The sequence below is a fragment of the Xenopus laevis genome, chromosome 6L (assembly GCF_017654675.1).
Source record: "Xenopus laevis strain J_2021 chromosome 6L, Xenopus_laevis_v10.1, whole genome shotgun sequence".
In the NCBI taxonomy this organism is placed as follows: Eukaryota; Metazoa; Chordata; class Amphibia; order Anura; family Pipidae; genus Xenopus; species Xenopus laevis.
In genome coordinates this window covers 52,490,863-52,512,589 of record NC_054381.1, presented here as the reverse complement: position 1 = coordinate 52,512,589, position 21,727 = coordinate 52,490,863, and the positions used below count along the sequence as shown (strand labels likewise).

General features: G+C 38.2%; 1 protein-coding gene across 1 annotated transcript; it reads left to right on the top strand.

The window, feature by feature from the left end:
* Positions 1-979: 979 nt before the first annotated feature.
* On the top strand, positions 980-20,138 carry tcaim.L (T cell activation inhibitor, mitochondrial L homeolog). The gene is made up of 11 exons (XM_018267480.2): positions 980-1,100; positions 2,912-2,985; positions 3,454-3,589; positions 4,055-4,208; positions 7,538-7,790; positions 8,835-8,957; positions 9,840-9,937; positions 10,890-10,981; positions 15,533-15,765; positions 17,782-17,913; positions 18,975-20,138. Exons 2-11 carry the CDS (start codon positions 2,957-2,959, stop codon positions 19,198-19,200), a joined length of 1,476 nt encoding a protein of 491 aa, XP_018122969.1. The 5' UTR covers positions 980-1,100; positions 2,912-2,956; the 3' UTR covers positions 19,201-20,138.
* The last annotated feature ends 1,589 nt before the right edge of the window (positions 20,139-21,727 follow it).

Genomic DNA, 21,727 nt, shown 5'->3' with positions numbered 1-21,727 from the left:
AAATTGGGGATATTCACGCTGGAGAAGAGGAGCTTAAGGGGTGATATGATAACTATGTATAAATATATAAGGGGATCATATAATAATCTCTATAATGCTTTATTTACCAGTAGGTCTTTCCAGCTGACACAAGGTCACCCATTCCGATTAGAAGAAAAGAGGTTCCGCCTAAATATTCGGAAGGGGTTTTTTACAGTGAGAGCCGTGAAGATGTGGAATTCTCTCCCTGAATCAGTTGTACAGGCTGATACATTAGATAGCTTTAAGAAGTGGTTGGATAACTTTTTAGCCAGTGAGGGAATACAGGGTTATGGGAGATAGCTCATAGTACAAGTTGATCCAGGGACTAGTCCGATTGCCATTTTGGAGTCAGGAAGGAATTGTTTCCCCCTCTGAGGCAAATCGGAGAGGCTTCAAATGGGGTTTTTTGCCTTCCTCTAGATCAACTGCCAGTTAGGCAGGTTTAAAAAAGTAAAAAGATTGAACTTGATGGACATGTGTCTTTTTTCAACCTAACTTACTATGTTACTGTGAACTGGCTGCAGGACAGGTGCCAATATAAACAATGGAGCTGCAAGACCCGCCAGGACTGGGGCCTGGGAATTATCTTATTGGATGCTATGGGTTATTACCCCCAGGAAAACCACTTGCTTTTCATTCCAGCCTGGGTCACAGGGGTATAGATTTAACAAGAGAAAACCCACCAAACTACAATCCTGTGTACAAATGAGATCTGATGTAATAAACTCTCTCCCAACAACAACCCCGACGTTACGTGTTTCATTAACACCCATAATCACTTAGCACCCGAGTATTTCCCTCACAAATCATTCTAGGGTGTAAGGGAAAGTAGCACGTAACTCGCACTCTGTTATGTTGCCAAGAAGCTGCTAACACTCACACACAAAGCGAATTCCGCTCTCATTGGTCGGTAGCACACGCCCCTCATAACATATAGGTGATTGGTAGAGTAGGGCAAAGCTACAACCAATCGCCGCGGTTAGATTGTGACAGATGGCAATCGAGCGTTCGGCAATCTACTATTTGGGACTGGAGAATTGCTTGGTAGATGATTCGGCCTTCCTGTCCTTTGCATTCTGGTAAGGTACAATCACCAGTTGTTTACCAAGACTAAAGGTGACTGCACACCCGTAAGGTCCAGCGCAAAAAGTGTAACCATGGCAACGCGCTGTCGCTCCCTGGATCGCAATTGTTACCTCGCCAGTGTGTTAATCTTTTGTATTCCCAGGAGAGTAGCGCTGGTGTCACGTTCCATATTCATGGCATATTTATTGCGCCTGCTCATTTCTGCTCCTAAAATCACCGGAATTGTTCAGCGCAAAACCACAGAAGTTTCCAAGCAAAAACATTGTCAGAGAGCAAAAATGCAGAGAAAGTTGTATTAGCAGTGTTTCTGCTTCGAAAAACAAAGGGATTGTGAATGATATACATGTGTATTTAGGATTAAAGGGGAACTATCGCGAAAATGAAGATTTAATACAAGCGTCGGCATACTGAAATAAACTTTTTAAATACAATCAATTAAAAGTTCATCTTCACTATTCCTCTCTCAGCATCTGTTTCTCTTCATTCTCTCTTCATTCAGGAGTTGGGTGTCAGATGAATGATCCAATATATATTATAAGGGCTCCTTTTATCTAAAAGATGTATTAGAGCTTTCTTTATTAAAATCACCAGACATCATGTCTCTCTACATGCAGAATTTTTGCAAAAGGCAGTTCTTTTGTTAGATTTTGTTTGCACTGGAGTCAGTTATTTGAGTGAGCTCTAATTAATCCTATAAAATATATTGGCTCTAACTGTCAAAGACAATCTGACACCCATGAAGAAAGAATGAAGATTAATTAGAGCTCACTCAAATGGTTAATTCCAGTGCAAACAAAATCTAACAAAATAACTGCATTTTGCAAAAATTCTGCATGTAGAGAGACATGATGTCTGGTGATTTTAATAAAGAAAGCTCTAATACATCTTTTAGATAAAAGGAGCCCTTATAAGATATATTGGATCATTCATCTGACACCCAACTCCTGAATGAAGACAGAATGAAGAGAAACAGATGCTGAGAGAGGAATAGTGAATCATTATTCAGAAATGATGCAGAATATTTCTTTGATTGTATTTAGAAAGTTTCATATTTCCACGTTTCAATTTTAATTTTCGTGATAGTTTCCCTTTAAATAAATATATGCATATTTTCAAAGAACACATTTTCAAAAGTTACCTCTCTCAATTTACATAATTCATCAGATAGAGACTGTTTATGTTGGTTTAAAATGCAGTCATTTTTTTTAATCGATTATCGATATCAGGCCAAAAATCGGGCAGATATTGATTGGTCAAGTTTGATTTTTTATTTTTTTTTACGATCCAGGACCTTATCGGCTAGTTAATGCAGTCCTGTGACCCGACAGAGCCCATTCGTAGTATTGTAATCCGATCGTTTGGCCCCAGGGCCGAACGTTCGGATTCACCCTATATCGCCCAGCCGTTAATGGTCATATCGGGTCGCCAAACAAGCGGATCTTATAGTGAATGGCCACCTTTACTCTAGTACATGGGTGCCCAAAAAGGTAGATTGGGATCTACCAGTAGACCTTTAGCTGGTGATCAGTAGATCTCAAGACACTGTCAATAAACAAGCTTGTCTAAATCACCCTACTATTATACGCTTTTCATTCAGATATTAATTATGTTAACTTTACATTTATATTGTCTTATTTAACAGACAACTATTATGTTAACGTTACATAAGAAATAGCTGTTTAGTAGGGGCACTCCTGCTCTACTATCTCTCCTATGTATGCTGGGATTCAAATGCTTTAGATGTACCCTTTCTCCTCTACCTCTCATTAATATAGTAATTTCTCTCCATTGGTTGTACCTGAAGGTACTCGTTTGATTACTGCATGTTGGTCTTCACAGCAAAATTGTCATGTTTGGCTGCTGCAGAGCCACAAACAGGTAAGTTTACCCCTTCTAATGTTCTTTGGTAGAAAGGTGTTTAAAACTTTTTTTCTTTATTGTGGGATCTCAGGTTACTGATTGACTCTAATTTTGTATATTTCCTATACAGTTCTTCACCTACACATTGGGTAGAGTGGCCAATAGTGTGTTTCTCATTCAGCTTGATTCCTCTAAAAATAGATCAACTGTATCTCAAAAATCTGCACTCTCTTTCACTGGCATATTTTAGATACACACTGAAGACATATTCTTTAACAAAGAGGTATTTGTTGGCATTTTGTCACCCACCTGGGCGGCAATATCACGTGTTTCATAAGATTTACCCAATGAAGAAAAAACACACCAGGGCCTTCGGTAGGGCCTTAGTCTCGATTTAGAGAACACAGTGAAAGACATACTGTGCCTATTTTTTTCATTACTTTATTTATGGTGAATTTACTCCTATTTTCTTTCTTCTCTTTTCAGACTTCCTTGGGGGTCTCTGCTACAGAAATTTGTTTTTCAAGCCAGGCCGCTCTCGGGTGCAGATGCAGTAACTGCTCTAAGGCCTTTTTATTTTGCAGTCCACCCAGATTTTTTTGGGCAGCATCCAATGGAAAGAGTAAGTATTTTGATATGTGGTAATATTTTTCCTTTTACATTTTGTACTTCCAATTTCTTTGTGTCTGCTTTTTTTCTATATAATTTATAAAATAAAAGTTTTTATAACCATCGTCAAATCCGATATATTGTATTTGGTCATTGCAGCAGTGTCAGTGTTCCTTCACCCACTGAACTATGTCTGTCCTCATCCCTCAATGTTTCCTGTTTATCTTGAAATTAAGGGTTCCAGGCTATCACTGAAAGAAATAATACATATATGTAATGAACAATTCTGAGTGGTGCCCACACTCAAATAGGGCTTATAGTAAAATATTTAGCAGCACACTGCCAAACTCCTGGAAGAGATACAAGAATTGAAGAACTGCTGCAGCCAGTTTATTTGATGTGAGTAGCATGTAAATGTTATCTTAAAGGAATTCTGACATTCTGCTGTAATGTACATGTGATGTTTGCCTTATTATAGGAAGTAAATGAAAATTCCCTCAAAAGATTAAATGGCTACTTAACAAGTCTTCAGAAACCCAGTCAGAAGTCTCACAAACCAGCGCAGCTCACGTTTTATGTCCGAGAAACTGAGCCAAACACCATGAATGATCCAGACACAATTAAAACCACAGGTAAGTGTCATTACAGTCAACATAAATCTTCACACATCCTCAGCATACTGTAACAGTAGAGATTTTCCTTATATGAAACCTTGGAGTTAGAAGTGATGATGGGAAATAAAGCTAACACCTGCAGAATTGTTAGAACTTTTCTCCACAAAATTAGCAGTGCAACAACACAGGTGAACAGTATGATGCTCTTGCGCAGTTCACAACAATCTGTATTTATTTAGGTCTGCCCAAAATGGAAAGCGATTGGAGACAAAGCCATACATTTTTTCTCCACTATGTTTGCAGATAAAAGACATAGCTGCTAAATGCTGACACATCTCCTGGACTGACATTAGCCTAAACTGCCTCTCCCAGAGTGAGTTTCTTTCAAAGCTTACTGTCGGAAATCAATGGGACTGGTTGGAAAATCTTGTTGGACTGCATTGAACTGTCTACACAGTCCTGTTTTAATAGATTTTAGCTGTATTACCAAGATGTAACTATATGCAGTCATAAATAACTCACAAGATAAATATGTTCAGCACGCTATACATCATTTTAAAACGGGAGTTAGTAGTTATAGTAGTTTACTCTCCTAAATAAACATCTCGGCAGGCACTCCAATCTGTGATGCACACAATCATGGACACTTTTGCTCATAATTCAGTGGCCTGTGTTGTATGCTCAGGGCAGTGCATCCGGGCTTTTTTTTTTTTTTTGACTGCTGAGCTTACTTTTAAATCTATTTGGCATACTCTTGGAAAGATTGATTATTCTTGCTTTCCTGTCATGGTTATAAGAATCTGGACACCGGTCACTAATTCAGGGAAACCACTGTCAGGAGAGAAAAAAATAACCCCTGTAAAATCAGCAAATCAGCAGTTGGAGATTAGTGATTGCTGAAGATCAGAGCAAATGGGACATTGACATCTCACTCCTAGAAGAGGAAATGTGGGAAGGAGCAACACGTGAACTGTACACCTATCTAATCTCTACTAGAGACCGGCTGGTGCAATTCAGAATACTCCACAGAACATATATTACTCCATTGAAACAAAAAGCTATAGGCAACAACCCCAACACTACCTGTCCCAATTGCCAATCCCCTGATGCTGGCTTTTTCCACTTACTATGGGCATGCCCTACTATGTAAAGCTATTGGTTCGATGTGGTAAAATATCTTAAAGATCAAATTCTGTAAGCAGTTGTCCTAACCCCAAAGGTATGCTTTCTGGGTATAGTAGACGAATGATCCCCCTGAAACAAAACTAGACCGCTCCTCCGAACACTGTACTTTTATGCCAAAAAACTGGTAGGGATGAAGTGGATCAGCCCACAACCGCCCACTACCCGGCAATGGATACAGCTGGTAAATAACAAGCTTCCAGTTGTAAAACTAACTTACCTTGCAAAGCAATGTACACCAAAATTCAACAAAGTATGGAATCCATGGCCAGAGGCCTTTCCAGAGGCAGACCCCTTGGTGTGAATGTATCATTGAGTGGGAGTGCCTGCTGCTGCTGCTGGTGCTGCTGCTGGAAAAAAATGTAGTAGCTTATTCTTGCAATAAATCCTGGGATGATACATGTAAACAAAATAAGTGAAAGGACACTTATAAAAGACTACTAAGTAGCTAAATCACAGTTAGAAAGGAAGTTACACTGATCATATTAGGCTGCACATTAATGTTTTGTGGCAGTTATTAAAGTATCAGGTCAGGTACTCAGAACTTTCATGTGTGACATTTTAAAGCACCATGAGCTAACTATGAGTTCCAGAGAGGCCAAATAGACTATGTTCATTGCTTCATAGCAATCACAACAATATGTGCCAAATATACTGCATCAGCAAAGTAAAAAAGTGGTTCTCATATTGTGCTCACAGGGTTTTACAGACACCTAACAGGATAGTTGCTGTACTCCAGAGTTAGAAATGTCAATATAATTCAACAGGTACCTGTGTAACCATGATATATCTAATCATTTTAACATAACTTTGGCTTTATAGAAGGTACAACCACGAGGTTTATTTCCTGACACATCAATATATAGTAATATAGCCAGTATGGCAATACACACAGATCGTAGCAGTAGTCCAAGAAGAATCTGTTCTTAAGAAAGTAGACTTACTGCTTAGGTTCTGGATATTAGAAGATTATACAGTGATTCTCTTGTCTGTGCTCCCTTTGTGCTGTGGTCTTTCCAAAATATTCAAAAGTTGCAGAAAGAAGTCTTTTCTTCAGTGTAATTTTTGACATTTAAAGGGGATCTTCACTAAAGCTTTTTTTTTATTCTATGCATAATGAAAAAAATATAATTCTAAGCAACTTTCCATCACACTTTATTTCATGTGAAATCATTTTTTTTCATTTCAAAAAGTTATTTGAAAATGTACCTGCTTGTTGAAATTAGCTTTTGTTTATCATTCTCTCTTCTCTGTGTCTGACCCTTAAAACATTAGACCAGGAGTCAATTCCTAGGTAGTTTGATCAGCTGCCATGGAACATTGCTCCAGGATTCAGAGCCAACAGTGCAGATACCGTATATACTCGAGTATAAGCCGTCCTGAGTATAAGCCGAGGTACCTAATTTTACCTCCAAAAACTGGGAAAGCTTATTGACTCAAGTATATGCCTAGGGTGGGAAATGCAGCAGCTTCTGGTAAGTTTCAATCAAAAAAAATGAGGGTTTCTGCTCCCATTGGAGGTGCCGGCGTCTCGTTTTTGGATGCCGGCGACCATTCTTGGATGCCGGCGAATATTCTTGGAGACTATTCTTGGACGCCGGCGACTATTCTTGGACGCCGGCGACTATTCTTAGGCGCCGGCGACTATTCTTAGACGCCGGCGACCGTTCTTGCGCTTGACCCGAGTATAAGCCGAGATAGAGTTTTTCATCTTATTTTGGGGGCTGAAAAACTCGTCTTATACTCGAGTATATACGGTAATGTAAAGAGTAAATCGTTTATTGCTTTTTAACTGCAATCTCATTTTCAAATAATTTTAAAAGCATTGAAAAAAGTATGTAAGTATACTATACATTTGCTCAGAAGTATGTTTATCTTTTTTTTATTTTTTTTATGTTTTGGGTGAAGGACAACTTTAACCGTGTTTAAGCCATTTTTGCTGCTTAAAGCTCCAATGTTGTTATCTTATTGATAGCCATGCTGCAGCCATATTGTGTCTAAAAACAGTATATAAAAAAAACATCAGGTTGTATAGCTTTTCGGCTTACTTAGCATTTTTAGGTTTGGTGTTGATTTGAAAGCAAGGTCGTTTATGGCTCCTATTCTGTCTTTTGATCTATAGTGATGTTATGTGAAAAACATTTCTTACTTGCTTTTCTTGATAGGATTCCGGACCGTACATTTTACTTTGCAAACAAGGGACTTGCTAAGCACAGTGTTGGATATTCTGAATTCATGCAGCTTATCTACTGCACATGTGAATACTTCAGAAGTAGGTATGGAGTCAAAGCCTCACATGGGAACAAAAACAGCATTTGACAGGCCCATAAAATGGGACAAGACATATTATTCATTTACTGGTTTCAAGGACCCTGAAGAAGAGCTGGAGCAAGCCCAAAGAGTAGAGACAACAATTATGTATGTATGTAGAATTTCTTTTTTCTGTAATGCTATTTGTCCTAATGTTGGACTGTGTAGACTCAATTCTCCAGCTATTGCTGCACTGTGAATCTCATAAATGTATCTACAGATGATGGCAGGTGTGCATATGGTTGACTTGAATTAGAGTTATTCTTTTTCTGGACTTTTGATGTTTTGCGAAACCAATACTAAATATCTTACTACCTATATACAAGCACTGTGAAGGTCTTTGTGCATACAAGCCTATGCAGGTTGAGAGCAAAAGCAAACCTTTTAAGAGTCATGGAACAAGTATACATAATGCACAGCTTCTCTGGTTTGAGTGAAGCACATGGAATAAAGAAAGCAATGGCATTAAAGGATAAGTAAACCTTTAAAATAAGTGAATGTAAAATGGATGAGAGTGTCATTCTAAGCCTGTTTGTCATTTATATTCATTATTTATTTTGTTTTTATTCCAAGATATTAAGGGATACATGTGCTGTTAATATGAATGCATTTTGTTACAACAGTGCCACCTGCTGGTCAGTTTTCCACTAGTCTGACAACCAAGTAGTCAAGGAAGTTGTGAGGAGAAAGAAAGAGGCTGCTCTGATGTTCTTCTGCTTAGGAAAGATGTGAGGAAGGTTTCTAATTGTATTCCTAAGCAGAAGAACATCAGAGCAGCCTCTTTCTTTCTCCTGACAACTTCCTTGACTACTTGGTGGTCAGACTGGTGGGAAACTGACCAGCAGGTGGCGCTGTTGGAACAAAATTCATTCATATCAACAGCACATGTATCCCTTAATATCTTGGAATAAAAAGAAAATAAATAATGAATGTAAATGACAAAACTGCTTAGAATAGTCCCCTCATCGATTTACAGTACATTCACTTGTTTTAAAGGTTTACTTATCCTTTAAGACAGAATTATGTCAATGTGTAAAAAATTCCAATACTGGATTGCGCATCTATTTCACATTAGAGAGCTGTGGCCCATGTGTTTGTATGTATTTAGATGCATAGATAGGGAAGTCATACTTAGTGTACATTTTTCTCTAGTCCCTGGTTAGAAAACAATCAGTCACTGGCTAACAAGAAGTTGACAAAAAGTTTTCCATTACGGGAGGAGCTAGAGCGGTTAAAGAATGAACTGGCTGATCAACTCCAACTCTCTGATATCCGGTAAGGTGACTTGGTAACTTCAATGGTCTAACTATGTTATTTGCGTTGTTGTTTTTTGTTGCAAGCAGATAATAAATAAGTTTCTTTAGCCAGCTTTATATTTTCCATTAAAGGGAGTTGGTAAGATAAGTTCATATCTAAAAATGTTCCTGTAGGGCTATGAAACATGAGGTGTTTTAGTTGGTACTGTTTAGTATGGTCTTCTAAAGCCAGCAATACTCCCAGCATTGCTTTCAACCGACATGAATGAGAAGTGCTTTGGGTTAGCCTAGCCGGGTTACCATCATCTACAAAAAAAGACAATTGTCCCCTGTATAAGGCAACCATTCAAATCAAATGAAAGTGATGTATCATGGATAGTTGTAGTGGTTGATTGCCAGGGGTAGTCTTTGTGCAATACTTTTCCTCTTGACTTTTATGCACATAGGATTATATAACCCACAATACATCTGTGCGGTGCCTAAAATCCATTTAGCTCAGTTATACAGTGTCTAGTGCAGGGATCCCCAACCTTTTGAAGCTGTGAGCAACATTCAGAAGTAACAGGAGTTGGGGAGCAACACAAGCATGAATAATGTTCTCGGGGTGCCAAATAAGGGCTGTGATTGGTCATTTGGCAGCCCCTATGTGGCTTGTCAACCTACATTGAGACTCTGTTTGGCAGTGCACCTGGTTTTTATGAAACCAAAACTTGCCTCCAAGCCTGGAATTCAAATATAAGCACCTGCTGTGAGGCCACTGGGAGCAACATCCAAGGGGTCGGAGAGCAACGTGTTGCTCACGAGCTACTGGTTGGGGACCACTGGTCTAGTGTAACCTATGAATAATATTATGAGGGTTATTTGTATTTTTAATTGTTATTCAATTTTTCTTTTGGTATAGATGGCAGAGAAGCTGGGGTGTTGCTCATCGTTGCAGCCAACTGCATAGTTTAAGTCGTTTAATTCAGCAGAATCCTGAAACTCTAAAGATGGCGAAAGGTAAGTATTACTAAAAAATCTGCTCTACTGCCAATAGATGTCTCCATTTCTATGTATTCAGTAGACAATTCCTTATTGCAATAATTACATTGTACTTTCTATTCTTTTAGGGGTGTAGCTTTGGGCTTGATAAGAAGGAATTTAATAATTGTTTGTTTGCTTGGCCCCACCTTAGGCACATTTTGAGTATCTCTGTTGTAATTTACCCAAAGCCATGTAATCAGCAAATGTTACCTGGCGTCTCACTCCTCTTGAAGGGGCAGAAACATTATGAATTAAAAGGGGTTCAAAATGTACTATGTGCATTGTTCTTGTAAAAATGTTGTTGATTCAAAAGTTCTTAAAGGGATCCTGTCATCGGAAAACATGTTTTTTTCAAAACGCATCAGTTAATAGTGTTACTCCAGCAGAATTCAGCACTGAAATCCATTTCTCAAAAGAGCAAACAGATTTTTTTATATTCAATTTTGAAATCTGACATGGGGCTAGACATTTTGTCAATTTCCCAGCTGCCCCTGGTCATGTGACTTATGCCTGCACTTTGTTTTTGTATTTTGTTGAAAATGCTATTGGTTGAAGGTCATGGGCACAAGAGCAAATAGATTTTCAATTTTGGAAAGACTCATTTGATCTGTTAATATTCCCTTTTGTGCCTGGTACAAATGGTAGGGTGATAGGATGAAAGTAAGCCAAACTGCCCCAAATTAATATAGACATGTTTTACCATTATTATATAAAATAAGACTGTTGCTGCTAGCAAACATTTTAGCAGCTGTTAGACTGACAGGTAATATATAAATATAAATATATACATTTCTTTTTTTAACAATTGAGCCTTTAACAAATCCCTAGTTTGATGTGATGTGTAAATTAACCTCCAGCATTACAAGCACAGTTGATTGCATACATATATCTCTATGCTTTTCCATCTGAAATATCCCTGCTTTGGTAGGTCGCACATTACTGTTTACTGACGAAACTGGCATGAACGCTTCTGGTCATGTGATGTTGGGAACCATGGATGTACATCACCAATGGGCAAAGGTGAAAACTTCATTTTTTGTAATACTGATATGGTGTATAAATGATAAGAAACATGTTTTGCCTATATTGATTGCTCATAGTTAATCATACTAAAAGGGGACCTTTAGTATAGTGTTGTTTCTGTGAAATTAGAGTTGCCGCTGGTCCAGATTTCTGAATTTGGGTTTTGAATTGAATGGCACAGTGATCAGCTAATGATCGCCATGTTATAATCCTATCCCAGACATCATAGATCCACTCCCAAAATGTTACCGGCCACTGATGTCAACCACCTGCAATTCCAGCTGCAATATAGATGGCATCCCTATGTAAAAAGGAGCAAACTTGTAATAAAAGCTCAATGTACATCCATATTTTTTTTATCATTTTATGATGCAAAAATCCTGATCGCTCCTTTAAAAAATGAATTATGTTAACCTAGCACTAGTTTGCAATATGCTGAGTGGGTTATCCTATGTGTCTGAAGAATATATGCCCAACAGAGATAGAAGTCTGTAGCTGCAAATGTACCAGTGCAGGTGTGTGTGTGTGAGGGGGCAACAAAATAGGTCTGTGCCTTCAATCAGCAAAAACATAATGCAATATGAAAACCATTGCAAAAACATAATGCAAGCGAGCATTCCAAGACCTGTGCAGAATTATGTTTGTGTACAGTTTATCTGTAGTTGTGTGTGTATATATATATATATATATATATATATATATATATATATATATATATATATATATATATATACACAGTATACTTATTGCACAGAAATTTTGAAGACTACAGAAAGATTTATATTATCTTTTTTATGAAAAGTTTTTCGGTATTAAATCTCTGACTGCACATCTATATCCAACCCTCAGCCAGAGTGAATGCAGTATGAATCCAAGAATGCAATATTAAATGTGCTGTCAGTTCAGCTTATAATTCTCTAATCAATGTATTTACTTGCAGCATGCATAGCCTCAGTCCTGTCATCTTAATTTGGTTAAGCGTTGCCTTTACTTATTCTTCTGGAACTACTATGTAATCTACTTAACGATTCAGGCTTCCTGCTCTGAATGAATGTAGAAATACTCTGTATAGCCCTGAAGCAAGGGAACCACTTCATGCTGCAAACAGCTGCCGTTGATGTGCTTGTGAAATCGCTGTTATTCATATGCATATTATTAGTCAGCAACTTAAAGGCACACTAACATCAAAAAAAGTTATGTATCTGGGCTTAATAACCTTTTTTATTTCACAAGATATGTAATCAAGTGGCAGCAATACTGTTGTGACTAGTGATGATATCAGACAAGTCATATTGGTTGGAGATGTTAAGGTGGCCATAGATGCACTGATAATATTGTATGAAACAAATTTCCATATGATATTTGGTGCGTGTACGGTGGGAGATGAGCCTACCGATATCGACAGAAGACTTGGATATTGGTCTGCTCGTCGATCGGGCTAGCCAGAACATTTTTATTGGATGCCTTTGAAGGCACCCAAACATCGGCCATTTTTAGTGCTGAATCGTCAGATACAGTTTGTGTGTAATGAAGGGGGACACCTAGATGCTTTCCCCCGCCCTTCATTTATAGTGTGCTTCCTAAAATTGAAAGCTCTATTCAAGGTACTAGCCGCAGGTCTTTATGCTCTGAAATCAAGTGCAGAGGCCAGTGACAATTTCTAAAAATCAGTGCAGCACCCCTCATGATTAATTATAACGCTTTTCTTATAAAGAGATGGGGTATTAAAGGATATCGCAAATGAGAGATCACCTGCTTTTGTATACACATGTATCAGCTGATATATAAACTTGAGTTGTGCTTGTGTTCAAATTAGATTCACGATGATGATAGTGATATCTAAGCAATCCAATATGACAGATGGTGTAAAAAGTGAAATGGGCATCTTCTTTTGATAAACTGCTGAGTTGTTCTGTGCAGTGTTCAGGTTGTCAAATCAGATTAGAACATGCAAAAAATTGCCCGACCCAGCAAATCAAGAAAGATTATTTTGCCTGCCTCGCTGGCCTTTTGAGCCGACACATGCAATAAGACTCAAAGGGAAGAGTTTGGTTGGTATCTTACAATCTGATCACTGTAGGCCATGGAAAGATCTCTTTATTTTTATTATTGTGTTGTTTTCATTGGTATAAATTCCATGGAGCTTAGAGTAACTAATGTCCTTATTTATACCACCAGACTGCCTTGCACATACACAGAGTCTGCTCTCTAAACCTCTGTGTACACCCACAGTCCATGGATCTGTATAGAGAAACAGATATGTTTTATTGCAGTACAGTACAGGAGCATGTGACCAATCAGTAAGCAGCATTTGGTAGAGATCAAAGAAAATATAATCATTACAGCAGTAAATAATGTCAGAGCCCTACTAAGACTTGTAGCAGAGTAGGAGAGGTAAAAATAATAAACATCTTTTTCCTTAACAGAATATATGGGATATGCAGAAAGCAAATTACCATATAATATGTATATATGTATGTATGCTTCCAATAATGAAATTAAATGCATTATCATAGTGAAGGAAAAATAAAATTAAAGGGGTTACAAAACAGTGACATTTTACCTAATTATATATAAGTTATTTTGAATAATAGAATAATAGGGAATAGTTAAGAATAACTTAGATGCCCCTCTTATTTTACTGCCCCCCCCTCCCATGAATACAGCGCATTGAGCCTATTTTTTGCACTTTCACCCTGCATTGCTGTCTGTAAATGAGTCCTCTTAACTGTTACTGGTCCAGTGCAATTAAATAATGAAAGCAAACATCTCAAAGCAAACTAATATTTGTAAACATATTTGCATCTTTCTTTGCACAAAATGTGTCCCAGTTCTGCTGTAAAACTCTGGAGTCTACTTCAGCTTTACACATGTAAGGCTATAGTGAACCGAGCAGCACCATTACTCAAACTATTAACCTTACCCCTATATGTGCTTCAGATGAGATCTATTATTAGGTGTGGGCCCTCACAACGTGTGGAGGGAGGATTTGATGCAAATGTAATCAGTAATATTTCCGATAAATGGGCACCTATGGTTCTTAGAACATTAACCAGAACAATTTAGAACAATCCAAAAAGGAGAATATGGCAACAGTGGAAGGCACAGTCATTCCATAGCCTGTATACACTCACAAGCCAGAATAGGAACAGAGAACAGAGCAATACTCTCTAATAGTCCACGCAGAGTTTTCTCTTCTTCTTGGGAGGATTCCTCTTTAAGGGGAACGCCTGTGGGAATCTATCTAATCCCTATAAACTGTCTGCTGGTTCCTATTCTAGGCAACAATGCAAATGGGGGTCTAACTGCTTCTAACACTCCTTGGTGGAGCCAAGAGCTACTCATATAGGTAGCCCTGAACCTGGCTATCTCTCCTAGAGAGACCAGTGACAGGATCTAGCTGCCCATACTAAACACTAATAACGGCTCCACCTTTAACTCCCTTTCAACTAGGGGAGCCTTTGGCAAAAAGCCCTTTAGCCACATGGCTACCTTTTTTATATTGTTGCATCCTGCAACCTTGTGTCTGAACCAGGGAGGACTAGGGGTCATGCTTTGACCCAGGAAGGGGAGAACCACTCCCTCCATAGACTAAGGGTCCCTTTAGTGGCCAAACCTTAGAGGAATGCACAATAAATGAGGACACCATTTATCAGTCCTCTACACAAATATTATGTATGGGTCATTTTTGAAGCCTCATGTAGTGTGCAAAGTTTGCACTTTGCCCACATCGTGGGGCATTGTGCAGATATGTGCAGGCATCTGCGCTTTGTTTTGGAGAGCAGAGACCCGCAGAATACACTTTGAATGGAACACTGCCTGTGTTAGGCAGCGTTCCATTCAGTAGGGGTAGGCGGGTGAAGACATACAGTAGACCAGATTTTTACTCTGACATTGAGGGCCCATTAGTGCTCTTTCCCTTGCACCCCCAGAGGTCAGGAAATCACCCGATTGATTTTCACAATAAACAATAGATGTTCAAATAAAGGCATGGCCAGTACAGTGTAATTGTTTTACTCATTGTATATCATTATGTTTAACCATAAAAACATGTACCTTGTCATTATTGGTAACGGATACAAAAAGAACCAAACATTACTCCTAAAAATAAAAAGTTTATTTAAACCAGAATGTTAAAAAACGTATACAGAAACAGTAATACGCCTCCTTACATGCCTTTTGAGTTGCAGGATTTTTTTTGTTTTTGACTTAAATGTACCTCATAGCACTCAATTTTGAGTCTTGCTGTTATAGGCCATTATTTCTCCCTTTTCTGAGAACATTGTTCGTTTGATTATTTGTAACAGGACACAAAGTAATTGTAAGGATGTTGTCAACCACTGATTATTTTAATAAAGAGGAAATTCACCTTGAAGGGATATTACTACTTTTTTTTTTTTTATTAAAACAACAAACATTTTCTAGGACCTGATTTTCTGGGTATGCACAGCTATCTAGACTTTTAGGTCTGACTCACTGACATGATTAGCAATGATCACCACAAAAAGGTTAAACTCAAAGCATGTTGAATTTGTGTTTTTGTTTAAGCTCTTCGAAAGATTGTCCAGCTATACCTACCTTGAGAGGAAGCTATTGCACCTTCAGGACAGGATCAGCCATCTACTAGGAGGAATTGAAATAGTGCATATTGAGGAGCAACAGTCACTTTTAACAATAGAAGAATACTACAGAATGCTAGAAACATTTTACAACAAACTGCTGAGTAGCAGAATGCCAATCCATCCCCGCAGCCTTCGCTGCCTGAAGATGATACTTCAGAGGTAAGTGATGAGCAGTCCCCCTATTCACTGGAAAGTTGAGGGGTAGAACTTTTAGCAAACCCCTACAATGACAAAGTGCACCTACATAAAACTTTATGGGGGTGGCTTTTGTTGAACAACTTTTGTTATTGCCCATATGTAACACTGATCTACACAAATAAATCCATAATGTTAAAGTGCCACACATAATGGTTTCTAGAAGGCCCCAGAATAAACAGCATTATGAACACCAAGAAATTACCAAGACAATCTAGGATAAAGTTCTGGAGAAGCACCAAGTAGGCTTGGCTTATAGAAAAAATATGCCACATTTTGAACATCCCTTTGCATTCCTTTAAATCTATTGTTAAAAAATATAAAGATTATGACATAAACATGACTCTACACAGCGAAGTCCATCCACCAAAACATCATCATCAGTTAGGTATCTGAGAAGTAGTCAGATCTAGATACATCTATAGCTGAAAATGGAAGATTGAAGAAAATGAAGAAAGCAGGTCTTTCTGAAAGACTGGGGAGATCAAAGTCCATTTGGAATTTGCCAAAAAGAAGCATGTGGGAGAGACAAAAGATGTGGGAATAGTTTTTATTGTCTGAAGACACCAAAATGTAATTTTTTAACCTAATTAGAAAATTCTGTGTGCGGTTGAAATCATTGCTCATCACCCTGAACACACCATGGCAAAGGTGTAGCATTGCATTGTAGGGACACCTTCCATCAGCAAGGGCTTTGAAGCTGGTTAGGACTTAGAGCAAGATGGATGCAGACATAAAGGACAATCAGAAGTGAGACTGGAACAGAGGTTCAGATTCCAGCAGGATAATAACCCCAACCCCACAACCAAAACTACGCAGTTTAAAAAACAAGCATCTGAATGTTCCAGTCAAAGCCTTAACCCCAATTTAATTGAGAATTTGCAGTTTGCTGCTTGCTAACTGCTCCCATTCAACCTTACAGAAGAATGGGCAAAAGTGGAAGGATCTATATGTACAAAGCTAGTAGGAACTTAACCCCAAATGGCTCAAGCTGTAATTGCAGCTAAAAGCATAGCTAGCAAGTATGGTGGTTGGATACGTATGCAACACTTTCCTATACTATACCTCAGTGTGCATCAAATGTGATGATTCTTTTTATTCCTATTATGATTGACAAGTATGCCGCATGCTTCCCTTTTTATCCCATGATTTGCCCAAATTAAATGTTTGTGCACATAATTGTTGCAGCAAGAATAATGTTTGTGACATGGCATTGTCGTGCTTAAACTCTGGATATTACTGTGCTTTAAAATCGATTCCCCAATGGTCCTTTTACAGAGTAAATGGCAACTTAGTCTTAGATGGATAAATGCCATTGATCTTGTGCTTAACTCTATATTATGTAAAAAAGACGAATTTACATACTAAGTCTGCCTAATGTCTTTCATCTATAAAGTACTGGAATCTAGTTAAAGCTCAATTGTATCTAGAAGTTTAGTACAGTATACCAACAGGACCATTGCAGTCAAGAAAGAACACTGCATTCCAGATGCTTTCCCAAATAGAGGTCCCTAGCAGATAATTGTGATGCAATAAATTAAACCTTAAAAAAAAAATTGACAGCCAAACCCTTTAATGAAATGAAAAGTGTGTATAAGTATATGTGCTACATTGTTAAGGATAGCCATTCAAGCACAAGATGCATACACGTAGATTTAATTAGGGAGTTTTTACATCCGATTCCTAATTTGCATATGAAAATTAGGGGTAGGAAGGGGGAAACCTTTTTTCCTTCCAAGTTTTGTGACAAAAAAACACACAATTTGCCTCCGCCCCTAATTTGCATATGCAAATTCGGATTCGGTTCGGCCGGGCTGAAGGATTCGGCCGAATTTGAATCCTGCTGAAAAAGGCAGAATCCCGATCCGAATCCTGGATTCGGTGCATCCCTAGTTGCCTGAGCATTGATGTATGCATCTACATTTTCCTACTAGACTTGATTTAGACTCATGGTGGTGATCCATATCCCTTTCTTTGCAGTGATCGATTTGCACCTCGATTGCATGAGATGGGACATTATATCATCCCAACTCTTTGCGATCCTGCTTCATTACAGTGGTTTCTTTTGACTCACTCGCAACAAGCAAGGGAAAATCTGAAAAGAAAAGAAGAGTAAGTGTTCCTTCATTTCAGCAAATGTCTGTCATATTCACAGGGTAATCATTTATTGTGCATCTGTGGACTAGAAATATATAAAATAAATAAGATATATAAGATAAAAATGCACAACTGTGTGTGACAAATCTTCAAACCAGCAGTATTTGAAATCACTGGTGGTTAATGGAGAGCTGAAAAAAATGTGGTCTGTTCAAGCACGCCTATGAAACCAACTTTAAAGGAGAATTCAACCCTTAACTAAAAAAAACCCTACCCCCCCTACCCTACGTAGACGCCCCTCCCTCCTCCCCCCAGCATAGACACTACCCTGGGGGAAAAGCCCTTTACTTACCCCTCAATGCAGATTCAGGGATCGCAATTCGCGTCAGCTATCTTCCAGGTCTTCATGTCTTCTTCGGCACTTCAGCAATGTCCATCTATTTCAGCGCATTTGCAGTTGACGAGAACCGGGAAATTGCTCCAACTGCGCATGCGCCGATTCGCCAGTCTCAGATTACCAAAGACCTGGAAGATGGCTGCTTTACTTGGGACTTGTGTACTTGGGACTGTGTACTTGAGAGAGTAAATAGACATCCTTCACAAATCTTACCTTAACCGACCTTCACGCTGAGACCTCATGACAGTTCTCTAAACACCCCAAGTTGGCCTTCCCCATAGTTTGAAAGACACTGAGCTAGATAAATACTCTGTATGTACAGCTGTGAGATTCTTTATACTACGTACTTATAGATCTATGTTCAGCTGCTATATGAAAACAAAAAAGTACTTGAGCCTCTGATGAATACATATTACTATCAGCCTGTCTAAACGTACAGAACTTTGTTTCTGATGTGAGCCAAATCATGCTAGCAATTTCATAGCTCTATTGTAGACAGCTGAATTATCCCATGTTTGTTTTATTGCTTAGCTATCAATAACATTAAGTTAACAATGCTAGATAATGCATAATTATTTCCTTTGGAGTCCATTTGCCTTTAGAAGCAAGAATTGTCTGCTTAAACTTCTTGTGGGGATCTTTAACTTCCATGTGATGCTTCTCTTTGCTTCCTACACAGGTTAACATTTGTGGAGCAGGAACTTACCACATTATGTAAAGACAGATCCTCCCTGAGCAGGTTGTACAAGGAGCCCAGTATTTCTTGTGTGCAGATGATTGATTGTTGTAAAAGGTTGACAGAGGAACCTTTATTATGCTTGACAGGCATGCATCTGTGCATCTCCCATTACTACTCTGTGCTGCAGGATGGAGACTTATGTATTCCCTGGAATTGGAAGAGGTGAATCACAAAGCATTCTTCTACCACTGGGAATCACCTTTGCACAAGGGATTTGTCCACAAATGTAGGGTTTAGCAAATATCTGGTATCAATATAGTGGAATAGCAGTGGAACTGAGAATGTTCCAACTGAAAATTTCGAGTTATATGTGGTCTGGATGTTTTAATCTTCATATAGAAGAGTTTTGCTCATAAAGTTCCATTCAGTGCATATAAGGGCAAAGTTGCATGTGACAAATGCTGGATGTTTACTGCAATCCAATGCAAAATTCTTGCCTTTTCACTGGGATAAAGCAAGAAGTGCAGCGACAGCTAGCAATTCATTTTTGGAAAGTTCGAAATTTACTGGGGTATTAGTATTTATTTTTGGAACTGGGAGCACACATTTAATGGTACTGTTACAAACTTCCACTGTAACATTGCTTTCTGCTTGTATTTTTTTAATTAAATTTAAAATGAGAAAAAATATTTGTACAGTTCTGATATGTGTGTAAATATGTCTCCAGGCCATTGCGAAAAAATTGGAAATATTTTCAATGGATACCACAGCTATATTTTAATAGCATAATGGAAATACTACTGCATCAAAATGTAATTAATTCTGTAACCCTTCAAGCAAAGGAGACCTATCTAAATCTAATCAGTTTATCATTTATGAAATAATCAAGTTAATCACCAATATCCCCAACTCTACATGCAGATTGCTAAGTAATGGTACAGAATTTATTCAATGTCATTGATTATATGTGGAAATTTCTTATTCCATGAAATAAGAGTATATTACATTTCATTTTCACATTAGTTCCCCTTTAAACTAAGGATTCTTAGCCTAAGGAGCAGGACACAAGTATGGGTCCCTGTGCTGATTAGATTTAGTCTCCATGATCCCCATTAAATAATGTGATTTTTTTTTCCCAGCAAATAAAGATTGTTATTAAAATAAGGCAAATAAGTAGTTCTTAACCAATGTTTGGGGTGCTACGATGATTCTGAAACATAATTTGGGAGAAAAGAGTTGAGAAGCATTGCATTGTGCTGTGTTTACAGCATAACGACAAACAGAGATTTTGGTGCAGATATTGGATTTTTTATCTTTGCTATTGTACCCCCCTCCCCACTAAGGGGCAGATTCACTAAGCGACGAATTTATGCTAGCGTCCGATTCGTTTGCATCGCAACACTTCGCCAGTTGTAGATTCGCCAGGACAACGCTAATTCACTAAAATCCGAAGTTGCGTGCAGGGCGCCGAACGCTGGCGAAGTTGTGCTAGTGTTCCTGCAGCAAACGAAGCGAAGTTGCGATAGCGTTGGATAATTTGCAAACGTCGGGAAGTTAAAGTTGAATGGACGTATATGTTGCAGCAAATACATTACATTACACAAGCCCAGGGAACCTTAATAAAATAAAGTTGTTATATTGCCCTACCCATGAGCCCAGTGTATAGTTTATGTGCCTTATGTTAGGAAATGTAGGGTGGAAGCCGGGTACCCCAGAAAAAATTGACAGCCTATCACCCTGAAAAATGTAAAGTCACCATCTTTTTTGGGACTTTTGGGAAAAATTTTCAACTATTTTTTGAGGAACTCCTATCTACTCTATTGCACTTCGCCTGGTCTGAGGTGGTGAAGGCAAGTCTGGCACAAGACGTTACGTACAGTAAAATCCGCATCTTAGTGAATTTGCATAGTTACGTCCATCCAGTGCAACCGACCAGGCGTAAGGGAGCGAATTACCACTATAGTCTATCTCCTTTCGCTAGCAAAGTTACGCCTGCGCCCGGTAGTAAATCGGCGAAGTAACCAAATCACATAACACTGGCAAATTTTCACTAGCGTCAGTCGAAGTGACTGACGCTAGTGAAAATTTGCCAGTGTTATGTGATTTGGTTACTTCGCCGAAGTGCCCTTTAGTAAATCTGAACCTAAAAGAGATTCCAACTCACTGTAAAAGAGTTCCATGAAGAATATCTTTCAACTGGAAAATAATTTTAGGCATCAAAATAAGTCAGGCTTTAGGGGCATTCTTTGTATCTTAAGCTACTTTGTGTACTTTTTTTTCATTCCTATAGTTAAATGTACAATAATCATTTTTTATTTATTATTATTTAAAGTATAGATAGAGTTTGTACATCAGAACAAAGTAGGAATAATCACCCAAAAGCTAAGACTCATTCTCAATTGGAGGATTCATGTTCTCAGTAATTGGATGCCATAACTGGCTTAGTTTGATGATGGGTATTTCTTACATTGATCAAACTGCACATATTTTATATTGTATCCAGAAATCTCAGAATTACAGAAAGACCGTCTTCCATAGACTCAATTTTATCCAAATAATCCAACGTTTTCAAAATAATTTCCTTTTCTCTGTAATAATAAAACAATAGTACCTTGTACTTGATCCAAACTAATATAAAATGATTCCTTAGTGGAAGCAAAGCCAGCCTGTTTACTTGATTTTCTAGTAGACTAGTTGAAGATCCAGATTACGGAAAGATCTGGATAACAGGTCCCATACATGTATTTATGTTT